Source organism: Chlamydotis macqueenii, chromosome 31 (genome assembly GCF_036417535.1).
Source record: "Chlamydotis macqueenii isolate bChlMac1 chromosome 31, bChlMac1.mat, whole genome shotgun sequence".
Taxonomy (NCBI): domain Eukaryota; kingdom Metazoa; phylum Chordata; class Aves; order Otidiformes; family Otididae; genus Chlamydotis; species Chlamydotis macqueenii.
Genome location: NC_141586.1, coordinates 424942 through 438587, shown reverse-complemented (window position 1 = coordinate 438587; position 13646 = coordinate 424942). Strand labels below are relative to the sequence as shown.

At 61.5% G+C, this 13646-nt stretch overlaps 2 protein-coding genes across 2 annotated transcripts; one reads left to right on the top strand and one right to left on the bottom strand.

Moving 5' to 3' along the window:
- Nucleotides 1-1106: 1106 nt before the first annotated feature.
- LOC147596955 (protein phosphatase 1 regulatory subunit 14A-like) lies at nucleotides 1107-4474 on the bottom strand. Its single transcript, XM_086769159.1, is given in 5 exon segments — nucleotides 1107-1357; nucleotides 1655-1687; nucleotides 1788-1817; nucleotides 1819-1869; nucleotides 4094-4474. Coding segments are annotated over 5 exon segments (594 nt in total). The 3' UTR covers nucleotides 1107-1258.
- A 4212-nt stretch (nucleotides 4475-8686) lies between these two features.
- Nucleotides 8687-13343, top strand: LOC147596954 (putative Kunitz-type serine protease inhibitor). The gene is made up of 5 exons (XM_086769158.1): nucleotides 8687-8756; nucleotides 12428-12484; nucleotides 12625-12795; nucleotides 12876-12923; nucleotides 13063-13343. The coding sequence occupies exons 1-5, from the start codon at nucleotides 8687-8689 to the stop codon at nucleotides 13224-13226; spliced, it is 510 nt and encodes a 169-aa protein (XP_086625284.1). The 3' UTR covers nucleotides 13227-13343.
- Nucleotides 13344-13646: the final 303 nt, after the last annotated feature.

Here is a 13646-nt window from a genome sequence, read left to right as displayed (position 1 = left end):
TGTTTGGGGTGCATATGGGGGTGCAGAGGTTGGGGTTGGGGTGCAGATGGGGGGTTTGGGGTGAATTTGTGGGGTTTGGGGGTTGCAGATGGGGATTTTTGGGGTGCAGATGGGGGTTTGGTGGTGAATTTGTGGGGTTTGGGGGTGCAGATGGGGATTTTTGGGGTGCAGATGGGGGTTTGGGGGTGCAGATGGAGGTGTGGGGGTGCAGATGGGGATGTTTGGGGGCAGGTGGGGGATTTGGGGGTGCAGGGGGGGGTTTGGGGTGCAGATGGGGCTTGGGCGTGCAGATGGGGGGGGTTGGGGGTGCAAGTGGGAGCCTTTGGGGTTCCCAGGGGTGCACAAGGGGTTTTTGGGACACCTTGCAACACCCCCACCATAGCGGGTGCCAGTCAGGGTGCCCCCAACCCCCCCTCTGCCCCCCAATTCCCCCCCAAACTCCCCCCTGCCCCCAGTTCCCCCGACCCCCCCATCTGCCCCCCAGTTCTCCCCAAACTCCCCCTGCCCCCAGTTCCCCCAACCCCCCCTCTGCCCCCCAATTCCCCCCCAAACTCCCCCTGCCCCCAGTTCCCCCAACCCCCCCTCTGCCCCCCAATCTCCCCCAACTCCCCCCACCCCCAATTCCCTCCCAAACCCCAATTGCCCCCCTAACCCCCACCCTGCCCCCCATCCCCCCCCCCCCGAGGGGTGCCACCCTCTCGGGGGGGGCTTGCAGACCCCCAGCATCTTTTTGGGGTCCCACTTGTGCCCCCTCATCATCCCCCCACCTCCCCCTCCCAGTACTCCCAGTTCCCCCCCAGTATCACCCTCCCCCCCAAGTTTTCACCCATTCCCCACAATAAAAGGGAATTTGGGGAGGGGGGTCTAAGCGTGGCGGGGGGGGGGGGCAGCACCCCATTTTTTGGGGGGGGGAGGGCAGGATCCTGTCACCCCCCCCACACCCCACTAGTGTCCCCCCCCCACGGGGCCCGAGGCAGCGCCTAAATACAGAGCTGGCGGGCTTGGGGGAGGGAGGGGGTGTTTTTTTGGGGGGGGCTCTGCTCGTTGTGGGGGGGGGGTCTCGAAATTTTTAGGGGGGTCCCCGTCACAGTCCAAGCCCCCACCCGTGCGGCGCAGCGTGGTTTTATTCGGGTGGGGGTCAAAGGATTTACAAGGTGGGGGGTTAAATACTGTACAGTGGGTGCTGGAGAAGGGGAGGAGGGGTGTTGACGGGTGCTGGAAGTGGGTGACCCACCCCACGGTCACGCGTGGGGGGGGGTCACGGGGGGGGTTGGGTGGGGGTCCTCGGGGGTGGGTTGCTGTAAAACTTGTTGCTTCGGAGCCCCCGGAGTTGGGCGAGGAGCTCGCGGATGAAGTCCTGCGTGGGGGCGCGGCTCAATTAGGGACCCACCCCTCCCACTCAAAAAAAAAAAAAATAATAATAATTCAACCCCCACCCAAAAAAAAAAAAAAGAGCTGCTGCGGAGATAAGCGGGGGAGAAAAGGGCCCCCCCCGGGAGAAGCCGGAACCGAATATTTTTGCCTTTTAAAGCCCGGTTGGAGCAACCGGAGCCGGGAGACGACACGGGGCGGGTCGGGGAGCGTGGGTGGGCAGCGTGGGGCCCCCCCACTCGTGTCACCACCCCACACCCCCACACCAAACAGGGGTGCGTACCTCGATGTCGGCGGTGCACGGCGTCAGGATGGCCTGGATAGATGGGGGGGGGGGGGGTAAGTGGGGTGTCACGCGTGGTTCCCCCCACTCAAAACTCGCGTGGGGTCCCCCTCAAAAAAAAAAAACCCCAAACCTGCAGCTTCTGGGCTCGCTCCTCGTCCGTCCTCCAGCTCCAGGAGGTCGTCGATGTTCACCTCGTCCGGCATCTCCCCTTCCTGTCACGGGTGGGGGGGGGGGCCGCACCCCCCCGCGTGTCCCCAAGGCCACCCGGCACCCCCACGCGTGTCCCCACCCTCCCCGTGGGAGGGGTGTCCCCGACCTCTCCGTGCACCCGGAGCGGCCCCAACCCCTCCCCACGTGTCTTGCGTGTCCCCCCCACGTGTCACCACCCCCCCCCCCCGACCCCTCCACGCGTGTCCCCCTGTCCAGTCCCCACTCCCAGTGCCGCTCCCATCCCCCGGTCCCACTCCCTATTCCCGGTCCCGGTCCCTCTCCTGCTCCCAGGTCCCATCCCCGTTCCCTCTCCCGCTCCCCGGTTCCCATTCCCAGTCCTCACCCCATCCCATTCCCATTCCCTGCCCCTTTCCCAGTCCCGGTCCCTCTCCTGTTCCCGGGTCCCATCCCTGTGTTCCCAGTTCCATCCCCAGTCCCTCTCCCAACCCCAGTGCCAGTCCTTCTCCTGTTCCTGGTCCCATTCGTGGGTGCTGGTTTCCCTCTCCTGTTCCCAGTTCCCATCTCCATCCTCATCCCCAGTTCCCATCCCCGTTCCCACTCCCCACTCCCTGTTCCTTCCCCAGTTGCCCTCTCCCATTCCCAGTGCCGGTTCCTGTCCTGATCGCATTCCTTGTTCCTATCCCCAATTCCCTTTCCTGTTCCTTTCCCGATCCCATCCTGGTTCCTTGTTCCTGGTCCCATTCCCATTTCCGTCCCAGTTCCCTCTCCTATTCTCGTTCCCATCCCGGTTCCCATCCCCATCCCCCATTCCTGTTCCCTCTCTCATTCCCATTCCAGTTCTGTTCCCCATTCCCATTTCCATCCCGGTCCCCAGTTCCCTCTCCCATTCCTGGTTCCCACTCCCAGTTTCCCGATCTCCATTCCCATTCCACATTCCCCATTCCCAGTCTCCATTCTCCTTCCCATTCCCTATTCCTGTTCCTATTCCCAGTTCCTGTTCCCCTTCTCCGTTCCCCATTCTCCTTCCCCATTCCCTGTTCCCATTCCCACTTCCACTTCCATTCCCCACTCCCACTCCTGTTCCCCGCTCTCGTCCCAGTTCCCCACTCCCATTCCCCATTCCCCACTCCTGTTCCCATTCCCATTGCCCATTCCCATTTCCATTCCCCATTCCTGGTCCCTGCTCCCGTTCCCCATTCCCCTTTCCCATTCCTGTTCCCCACTCCTGTTCCCGTTCCCATTCTCCACTCCCATTCCCATTCCCGTTCCCCATTCCTGTTCCCGCTCCCGCTTCTCATTTCCCGTTCCCCGCTCCTGTTCCCCGTTCCCATTCCCTGTTCCTCACTCCCACTCCCCGTTCCGCACTCCCATTCCCATTCCTGTTCACCGTTCCCCTTTCCCATTCCCGTTTTCCATTCCCATTCTCCACTCCTGTTCCCCGCTCCATTCCCTGTTCCTCACTCCCATTCCCCATTCCCCGTTCCCATTCCCGGTTCCCACTCCTGTTCCCCGCTCCCATTCCCTGTTCCTCACTCCCATTCCCCATTCCCCGTTCCCATTCCGGTTCCCACTCCTGTTCCCCGCTCCCATTCCCTGTTCCTCACTCCCATTCCCCGTTCGCATTCCCAGTTCCCCCTCCCATTCCCGGTTCCCGATCCCGTTCCCCATTCCCGGTTCCGTTCCAGTTCCCGTTCCCCGTTTCCATTCCCTGTTCCTCACTTTCCATTCCCCATTCCCCACTCCCGTTCCCAGTTCCAGACCCCGTTCCCCATTTCCCATTCCCGTTCCCATTCCCGGTTCCCACTCCCGTTCCAGTTCCGGACCCTGTTTCCCCATTCCCCATTCCCATTCCCGTTCCCATTCCCAGTTCCCCACTCCCATTCCCAGTTCCAGACCCCGTTCCCCATTCCCCGTTCCCATTCCTGTTCCCCGTTCCCATTTCCGGACCCCATTCCCTGTTCCTCACTCCCACTCCCCCGTTCCATTTCCCAGTTCCCCACTCCCGTTCCCAGTTCCAGACCCCGTTCCCCATTCCCCATTCCCACTCCCCGTTCCCATTCCCAGTTCCCCACTCCCGTTCCCAGTTCCAGACCCCGTTCCCCATTCCCCATTCCCATTCCCCGTTCCCATTCCCGTTCCCCGTTCCCATTTCCGGACCCCGTTTCCCCATTCCCCACTCCCACTCCCCGTTCCCATTCCCAGTTCCCCACTCCCGATCCCGTTCCCGGTCCCCGCTCCCGGTCCCCGCTCCCGCCGCTCCCGCACCCTCCCGCGGTACAGCTCCTCCAGCCTCCCGTCCACCCAGCGCTCGGTCTTCTCCAGCCGCCGCCGCAGCTCCCGCCGGTTGTACCGGACCGTCACCCGCCCCGCGCGCCGCTGCAGCCCCGCCGGGGGGGGGGGCGACCGCCCGCCCGAGCCCCCCCGCCCCCCCGGCCCGCCGCCGCCCCGGCCGGTTCGCGGCCATCGCTGGGCACCGGCTGCGGGGGGCGGGCGGGGAGGGGGAGGGGGGGAGGAGCGGGGGAGGGGGCGGGGCGCCGGGCGGCTCCCCTCCGCCCCCCCCCCCCGAGCGCCTATAGACCCCGAGACCGCCCTGCCCCTATGGCCCCCATAGCCCCCATAGCCCCTATAGACCCCTACGGCCCCCATAGCCCCTATAGCCCCCACAGCCCTAGAGCCCCTATAGCCCCCTACGGCCCCTATAGCCCCTATGGCCCCCATAGCCCCTATAGCCCCTATAGACCCCTACGGCCCCCATAGCCCCTATAGCCCCTATAGCCCCTATGGCCCCCCATAGCCCCTATGGCCCCTATAGACCCCTACGGCCCCCATAGCCCCCATAGCCCCTATAGCCCCTATGGCCCCCATAGCCCCTATAGGCCCCTATAGCCCCATAGCCCCCTACAGCCCCTATAGCCCCCTACGGCCCCCATAGCCCCTATAGCCCCCTATAGCCCCTATGGCCCCCATAGCCCCTATGGCCCCTATAGACCCCTACGGCCCCCATAGCCCCTATAGCCCCCACAGCCCCTAGAGCCCCTATAGCCCCTATAGCCCCCTACGGCCCCTATAGCCCCTATGGCCCCCATAGCCCCTATAGCCCCTATAGACCCCTACGGCCCCCATAGCCCCTATAGCCCCTATAGCCCCTATGGCCCCCATAGCCCCTATGGCCCCTATAGACCCCTACGGCCCCCATAGCCCCCATAGCCCCTATAGCCCCTATGGCCCCCATAGCTCCCTACGGCCCCTATAGCCCCTATGGCCCCCATAGCCCTATAGCCCCCTATAGCCCCTATAGCCCCTATGGCCCCTATAGCCCCTATAGCCCCTACGGCCCCCATAGCCCCCATAGCCCCTATAGCCCCTATAGCCCCCATAGCCCCCTACAGCCCCTATAGCCCCCTACGGCCCCCATAGCCCCTATAGCCCCCTATAGCCCCCTACGGCCCCTATAGCCCCCTACGGCCCTATAGCCCCCATAGCCCCCCATAGCCCCCTACGGCCCCCATAGCCCCCTATAGCCCCCTACGGCCCCTATGGCCCCTATAGCCCCTATAGCCCCCATAGCACCCCTACAGACCCCATAGCCCCTATAGCCCCTATAGCCCCCTACAGACCCCATAGCCCCCTACAGCCCCTATAGCCCCCTACGGCCCCTATAGCCCCCATAGCCCCCCATAGCCCCCATAGCCCCCATAGCCCCCTACAGCCCCTATAGCCCCCTATAGCCCCCATAGCCCCCTACAGCCCCCATAGCCCCCTACAGCCCCTATAGCCCCCTATAGCCCCTATAGCCCCCTATAGCCCCCATAGCCCCCTACAGCCCCTATAGCCCCCTACGGCCCCTATAGCCCCCTACGGCCCTATAGCCCCATAGCCCCCCATAGCCCCCTACGGCCCCCCATAGCCCCCTATAGCCCCCTACGGCCCCTATGGCCCCTATAGCCCCTATAGCCCCCTACAGACCCCATAGCCCCTATAGCCCCTATAGCCCCCTACAGACCCCCATAGCCCCCTACAGCCCCTATAGCCCCCTACGGCCCCTATAGCCCCCATAGCCCCCCATAGCCCCCATAGCCCCCATAGCCCCCTACAGCCCCTATAGCCCCCTACAGCCCCCATAGCCCCCTACAGCCCCTATAGCCCCCTACAGCCCCAGTAGCCCCCTACAGGCCCCTATAGCCCCCTACGGCCCCTATAGCCCCCTATAGCCCCCATAGCCCCCCTACAGCCCTATAGGCCCCTACGGCCCCTATAGCCCCCATAGCCCCATAGCCCCCCATAGCCCCCATAGCCCCCCATAGCCCCCCCCAGCCCCCATAGCCCCCCATAGCCCCCATAGCCCCCATAGCCCCCTATAGCCCCCTACGGCCCCTATAGCCCCCCTACGGCCCCTATAGCTCCTATAGCCCCCACAGCCCCCTATGGCCCCCATAGCCCCTATAGACCCCTACGGTCCCTATGGCCCCCTACGGCCCCCATAGCCCCCACAGCCCCCTACGGCCCCTATAGCCCCCATAGCCCCCTACGGCCCCTATAGCCCCCACAGCCCCCGTAGCCCCTATAGCCCCTATAGCCCCTATAGCCCCCTATAGCCCCCACAACCCCTATAGCCCCCACAGCCCCCGTAGCCCCTATAGCCCCTATAGCCCCCTACGGCCCCTATAGACCCCTATAGCCCCCACAGCCCCCTACGGCCCCTATAGCCCCCATAGCCCCCTAGAGCCCCCTAGAGCCCCCATAGCCCCCTACGGCCCCTATAGCCCCCATAGCCCCCTAGAGCCCCCTATAGCCCCCATAGCCCCCTACGGCCCCCATAGCCCCCTATAGCCCCTATAGACCCCTACGGCCCCTATAGCCCCTATGGCCCCTATGGCCCCCATAGCCCCTATAGACCCCTACGGCCCCCATAGCCCCTATGGCCCCTATAGCCCCTATAGCCCCCATAGCCCCCTACAGCCCCTATAGCCCCCATAGCCCCCATAGCCCCCTATAGCCCCTATAGACCCCTACGGCCCCTATAGCCCCTATAGCCCCCATGGCCCCTATAGCCCCTATAGACCCCTACGGCCCCTATAGCCCCCTACGGCCCCTATAGCCCCCTATAGCCCCCTATGGCCCCCATAGCCCCTATAGACCCCTACGGTCCCTATAGCCCCCTATAGCCCCCATAGCCCCCATAGCCCCCTACAGCCCCTATAGCCCCCTACGGCCCCTATAGCCCCCATAGCCCCCTACGGCCCCTATAGCCCCCTACAGCCCCCTATGGCCCCTATAGACCCCCGTATCCTCTATAGCCCCTTACAGAACCCACAGCTCCCCTGACCCTGTAGCGCCTATAGCCCCCTACAGCCCCTGTAGATCTCCACAGGCCCCATAGCTCCCTATGGCCCCTATAGCCCCCCAGAGCGCCTATAGCCCCCTGTATCCTCTATAGCCCCTACAGACCCCCCAGCTCCCCTGACCCTACAGCCCCTGTAGCCTCTATAGCCCCCTCTAGCCCCCATATTCCCCATAGCCCCCCATAGCCCCTATAGGCCCCTATAGCCGCCACATCCTCTATAGCCTCCATAGCCTCTACAGCCCCCCCCATAGCTTCTATAGCCCCCATAGTCCCTATGTCCCCTATAGCCCCATATTCCCCACAGCCTCCCATATCCCCTAGAGGCTCCCATAGCCCCTATAGTGTCTATAGGCTCCACATCCCCCACAGCCCCTATAGCCCCCATAGCCCCCACAGCCCCTATAGCCCCCATAGTCCCCTATAGCCCCTATATGCCCTATAGCCCCCCATAGCCCCCATAGCCCCCATAGCCCCCCATAGCCCCCATAGCCCCTATAGCCCCCATAGTCCCCTATAGCCCCTATATGCCCTATAGCCCCCCATAGCCCCCATAGCCCCCATAGCCCCCATAGCCCCCCATATCCCCCTATAGCCCCCTATAGGCCCCTATATCCCACACAGCCCCCACAGCCCCTATAGTCCCCATATTCCCCGTAGCCCCCATATCCCCCTATAGCCCCCACAACCCCCATATCCCCCACAGCCGCCGTAGCCCCTATAGCCCCCACAACCCCTATAGCCCCCACAGCCCCCGTAGCCCCTATAGCCCCTATAGCCCCTATAGCCCCTATAGCCCCCACAGCCCCCGTAGCCCCTATAGCCCCTATAGCCCCCACACCCCCTATAGCCCCCTATAGCCCCTATAGCCCCCACAGCCCCTATAGCCCCCTATAGCCCCTATAGCCCCCACACCCCCTATAGCCCCCACAACCCCTATAGCCCCCACAACCCCCGTAGCCCCCACAGCCCCTATAGCCCCCACAGCCCCCACAGCCCCCGTAGCCCCCACAGCCCCCGTAGCCCCCATATCCCCCTATAGCCCCGTAGCCCCTATAGCCCCCACAACCCCTATAGCCCCCACAGCCCCCATAGCCCCCTATAGCCCCGTAGCCCCCATATCCCCCACAGCCCCTATAGCCCCCGTAGCCCCCACAGCCCCCATATCCCCCTATAGCCCCCATAGCCCCCATATCCCCCTATAGCCCCGTAGCCCCGGCTCCCCCAAGCGCTGTTTCCCGCGCCGCGTGCAAACGAGGAGGGGGCGGGACTTGTGATGGGCGGGGATGGGGCGTGGCCTCGAAAGGGCGTGGTGTTCCAATGGGCGTGGCCTCTGAAGGGCGTTGCGTTCTAAGGGGCGCGGTCTTGAGAGGGCGTGGCACTCTAAGGGGCGTGGCCTGCTGAGGGGGCGTGCCCGCACCTGTAGGCGTCGGGCCGAGGGGGCGGGGCTTGGGGCGGGGCGGGGCGCACCTGTGTGACGCGGGCGAGGGCAGCGCCGCCCTTGAGCAGCGGCAGCCATGGCGGCGGGGCGGCTCCTCCCGCTCCTCTTCCTGCTCGCAGCCGCCGTCGGCGAGGGCTCCCCGCCCGGTAACGGCCGCCAGCGGGCCCGGGGGGGCTGCGACTTGAGGGGGGGGGGGCCCCTGAGGGGAGTTACGGGGGTCCCCGCTCTGGGGGGGGGGGGGGCTCTGAAGCCCTTTGGGGGTCCCTCGGGGGACCCTGAGGGGGTCCTGACCCGCGGGGGGGGTGGGGGGGGGGTCTGGGGTGGGGTCCCTGCCTTGAGGGGGGGCTCTCAAGGTGCCGGGGGGGGCTGTGGGTTTTGGGGGGCGTCCTGGGGGGGTTTAGAGGGGTCCCTGCCTTGAGGGGGGCCTCTCAAGGTGCCGGGGGGGGGGCTGTGGGTTTTGGGGGGCGTCCTGGGGGGGTTTAGAGGGGTCCCTGCCTTGAGGGGGGGCTCTCAAGGTGCCGGGGCGGGGGCTGTGGGTTTTGGGGGGCGTCCTGGGGGGGTTTAGAGGGGTCCCTGCCTTGAGGAGGGGCTCTCAAGGTGCCGGGGAGGGGGCTGTGGGTTTTGGGGGGCGTCCTGGGGGGGTTTAGAGGGGTCCCTGCCTTGAGGGGGGGCTCTCAAGGTGCCGGGGAGGGGGCTGTGGGTTTTGGGGGGCGTCCTGGGGGGGGTTTAGAGGGGTCCCTGCCTTGAGGGGGGGCTCTCAAGGTGCCGGGGAGGGGGCTGTGGGTTTTGGGGGGGTCCTGGGGGGGGTTTAGAGGGGTCCCTGCCTTGAGGAGGGGCTCTCAAGGTGCCGGGGAGGGGGCTGTGGGTTTTGGGGGGCGTCCTGGGGGGGGTTTAGAGGGGTCCCTGCCTTGAGGAGGGGCTCTCAAGGTGCCGGGGGGGGGCTGTGGGTTTTGGGGGGCGGGGGTTTAGAGGGGTCCCTGCCTTGAGGGGGGCCTCTCAAGGTGCCGGGGAGGGAGCTGTGGGTTTTGGGGGGCGTCCTGGGGGGGGTTTAGAGGGGTCCCTGCCTTGAGGAGGGGCTCTCAAGGTGCCGGGGAGGGGGCTGTGGGTTTTGGGGGGCGTCCTGGGGGGGGTTTAGAGGGGTCCCTGCCTTGAGGAGGGGCTCTCAAGGTGCCGGGGAGGGGGCTGTGGGTTTTGGGGGGCGTCCTGGGGGGGGTTTAGAGGGGTCCCTGCCTTGAGGAGGGGCTCTCAAGGTGCCGGGGGGGGGCTGTGGGTTTTGGGGGGCGTCCTGGGGGGGGTTTAGAGGGGTCCCTGCCTTGAGGAGGGGCTCTCAAGGTGCCGGGGAGGGGCTGTGGGTTTTGGGGGGCGTCCTGGGGGGGTTTAGAGGGGTCCCTGCCTTGAGGGGGGGCTCTCAAGGTGCCGGGGAGGGGCTGTGGGTTTTGGGGGGCGTCCTGGGGGGGTTTAGAGGGGTCCCTGCCTTGAGGGGGGGCTCTCAAGGTGCCGGGGAGGGGCTGTGGGTTTTGGGGGGCGTCCTGGGGGGGTTTAGAGGGGTCCCTGCCTTGAGGGGGGGCTCTCAAGGTGCCGGGGAGGGGCTGTGGGTTTTGGGGGGCGTCCTGGGGGGGTTTAGAGGGGTCCCTGCCTTGAGGGGGGGCTCTGAACCCCCCCCCCCGGTCGCAGGACTCGTCCCGCTCCCTCCGAAGGAAGCAGCGGCTTTTGGTTTGGGAAATTTTTGGAAATTTTTATTTTTGGATTTTGGAATTTTGCTATTTCTGTTTTGATGTTTCATTTTTTTATTCCGCCCCCTCCCTCGGTAAAAAAAATAAATCCGGATCCCGCTGATCCGGCAGCGAGTTCGCCCGGTCGCTGCCCTCAAATTCCTGTCAACAGGAACGAACTTTCACTTTTCCACCGAGTTCGTTACCTCGGCGGCTTAACGAGGAAGAAATTTGGGACCTCCCCAGCTGCTGGAGTCCCCAAAACCTCGTCAGGACCCTGGGAGGGGGATTAATTTTGAGGGAGGGGCAGCAAATTTAGGGAATTAGGCTCTAAAACTGGAATTTTTTGGCTCTTTGGCTTATTATTAGCATTATTTGGCTTATTATTAGCATTATTTGGCTTATTATTAGCATTATTTGGCTTATTATTGACAATTTATTATTATTAATTGATTTATTCTTCTTATTTGGTCGATTGTTGTGGGTCTATTACTATTATTCGGTAATTATTAATTACTATTATTACTTATCCCAGCGGATTCACCCTCGCTCCCCATTTCCAGGCCGATCACGGGGCCGCTGGATGGTTTTTTTGGGGGGAATAATTGGGGCTGTGCCTTGTACCACCAAATCCCAATTTTTTTTTTTTTTTAGCCAGCAAATCCCCTTTTTATTTTTTTAGCCGGCAAATTCCAATCAAATTCCAATTTTTTTTTTTTAGCCAGCAAATCCCCTTTTTATTTTTTTAGCCGGCAAATTCCAATCAAATTCCAATTTTTTTTTTCAGCTGGTAAATCCCAAATTTTTAGTGATAAATCCCCAAGTCGCAGAGGTTGTGTCTGCCCCCTAAAATTTGGGGGAAGTGAGGCCCGATTGTCACTGGCCTCATTAATTAAAATTTAAATCAATCATTAATAACTAATTAATAAATAAAATAATTATTAAATAATAAATGATAAATCAATAATTAAGAATTGTTCCCTCCTGGGAGAGATCTGCTGGCTGCCCGAGGTGCTGGGCCCGCGCGAGGCCTTGTTGACGCGCTGGGGGTTCAACGCCACGAGCGGCTCGTGCCGGAGATTTTCCTTCGGGGGCTGCGCCGGGAACGCCAACAACTCCTTGCGGGAGCGGGAATGCTGGCGGGGCCGCGTCCTCGGCGGGGGCGAGGGCACCGGGACCCTCCCGCGCCACCCGCCGGGGACCTTCGGGGGACTCCGGCGCCGCAACCGTTTCCAAAAACCCCAAAACGACCCAGTCGGGGGCTTATTTGGGGTGGGTGGTTGTCGTTGCGGTGCCAGGCGGCCCAAAGTCACCCAATTTGGGGGTTATTCCGATTTTTTTTAAATCGCTTTGGTTATACAGCTCGAAATGACCCACTTTGGCGGTTATTTCGTGTTTTTTGAAATCGCTTTTGCGTCAGATGGCCCCAAACGACCCGATTTGGTGCTGATTCGGGGGGTTTTTAACTTGCTTTGGTGTCACACCGCCCCAAAACCCCCGGTTCGGCAGTTATTTCAGGTTTTTAATTGGTTTGGTGTCAGACACCCCAAAACAACCTAATTTCCTGGTTATTTGGGGGTTTTTTTTAAAGTTGTTTTGCTGCCAGATGGCCCAAAATCACCCAATTTGGGGGTTATTTCATTTATTTTTAAGTTGTTTTGGTGTCAGACGCCCCAAAATGACCCGATTCGGTGTTGTATTTTTTTTTTTAGCTGCTCTGCTGTCAGGCACCTCAAAACAACCCGCCGAAATCGGGTTATTTTCTTGCTTTGGCGTCAAACCCCCCACGTCATCCACCAACTCGGGTCACTCGGGGGTTTTAAAAATTCTTTTGGCACCAAACACCCCAAGCTACCCCACCGAGTCGTAGTTTTGGTGTCAAACACCCCAAATTCCCCACAAAATTAGTTTATTTGTTTTTTTTTTTTCATTGTTTTAGCGTCAGGCGCTGTAAAATTACCCACCACATCGCGTTATTTGGATTTCTTAAAAATTATTTTGCTGTCAAACATCTCCAAACAACCCACCAAATCTGCTCGTTTTGGTCTGGTTTTGTTTTTTTTTTTTAAGTTTTAATTTTTTAAATTTTTAATCGTTTTCCCCAGCCCTAAAGAAACATGAGAAGCACGCCAAGCGGAGCGACGTCGACCCCGCCTTCGCCGGTAAAACCGCGCCGCCGAGTCCCTTTCCCCTCCGGCGCCAGGAAAATTTTTGGAAAATATTATTTTTTTTTTTTGGTAGGGCGGTGGGTGTCTGCACCCAACGTACCCCCCCCCAAAAAAAAAATATTTCCCCCCTCCAGAACACTGCACCGCCCCCGCAGTGACCGGCCCGTGCCGCGCTTCCTTCCTACACTGGTACTACAGCCCGGACAACGGAACCTGCCGGCAGTTCATCTACGGCGGCTGCCGGGGAAACAAAAACAATTACCCGAGCAGAGAGGAATGTCTGACCCGCTGCGCCCCCAAACCGGGTGAGGGGCCGGGGGGCGGCCTCGGGGACACCCCCTCCTGCGTCCCCCCGCCCGTCTCACTCCAGTTTCCCTCCCCGCAGAAGACAGCAGCGGTGCCGGTTTCCGCGGCGATTTAGGCTCTGCCAGAGGTAAGCGCTGCCTCCGCTCCCCGCGGACAGCAGTCACCGCGTTTTAACCGGGTTTCAACAATTCTGTATCAGATTTTTCAAATTTTTTACAAAAGTGCTCCTCCCCCCCTTCTCCGGGGGTGTCCCCCCCACCCCACAGCGCTGGTGCTGGGGCTGCTCCTCGCCATCGTGGCGGCCGTTGCGTTGGCGTACGTGACCTTCGTCGCCTTCAAGATTTGCCGGAAAAAACTCAACTTTCTGGGAACGGGACGGGAACCTGGAGAGAACAAAGAACATTTGATGAGCCACGCCTACACCGCCTGAGCCGGGGGGGCACCCCTTCTTTGTGGGGCCCCCCCAAAGTGGGAGACCACCTCCCCAGAATGACTTCTCCCAGTACACCCAGTTTGTTCGTTATCACTAATTATTTTTCTCTCTTTTTTGTGTGCTGTTTTTTAAAATTCTTTTGTAGAAAAAAAATGGGGGACACCCTCTCCCAGTTATTTTGAGGGGGTAAGGGGGGGTTTCAGTGATTGGGGGGGTTCCAGTGATTTTTAGGGGGGTTCCAGTGATTTTTAGGGGGGTTCCAGTGATTTTTAGGGGGGTTCCAGTGATTTTTAGGGGTGGTTGAGATTTTTTTAGGGTGGTTCCGGTGATTTCTTTGCCCAAAAAATCTGCCGGGGGGGGGCAGGAGGAGACCCCCAAAACCTGCTGGCTTTAGCTGGGGACACACACACACGCACC

Bases quoted from the DNA above. Each gene is read 5' to 3' on its own strand.
- LOC147596954 (XM_086769158.1), top strand. From the start codon at position 8,687: ATGGCGGCGGGGCGGCTCCTCCCGCTCCTCTTCCTGCTCGCAGCCGCC. The intron at 12,485-12,624 runs GTAAAACCGCGC...TCCCCCCTCCAG, and splicing joins CGTCGACCCCGCCTTCGCCG to AACACTGCACCGCCCCCGCA. The intron at 12,796-12,875 runs GTGAGGGGCCGG...CCCTCCCCGCAG, and splicing joins CCGCTGCGCCCCCAAACCGG to AAGACAGCAGCGGTGCCGGT.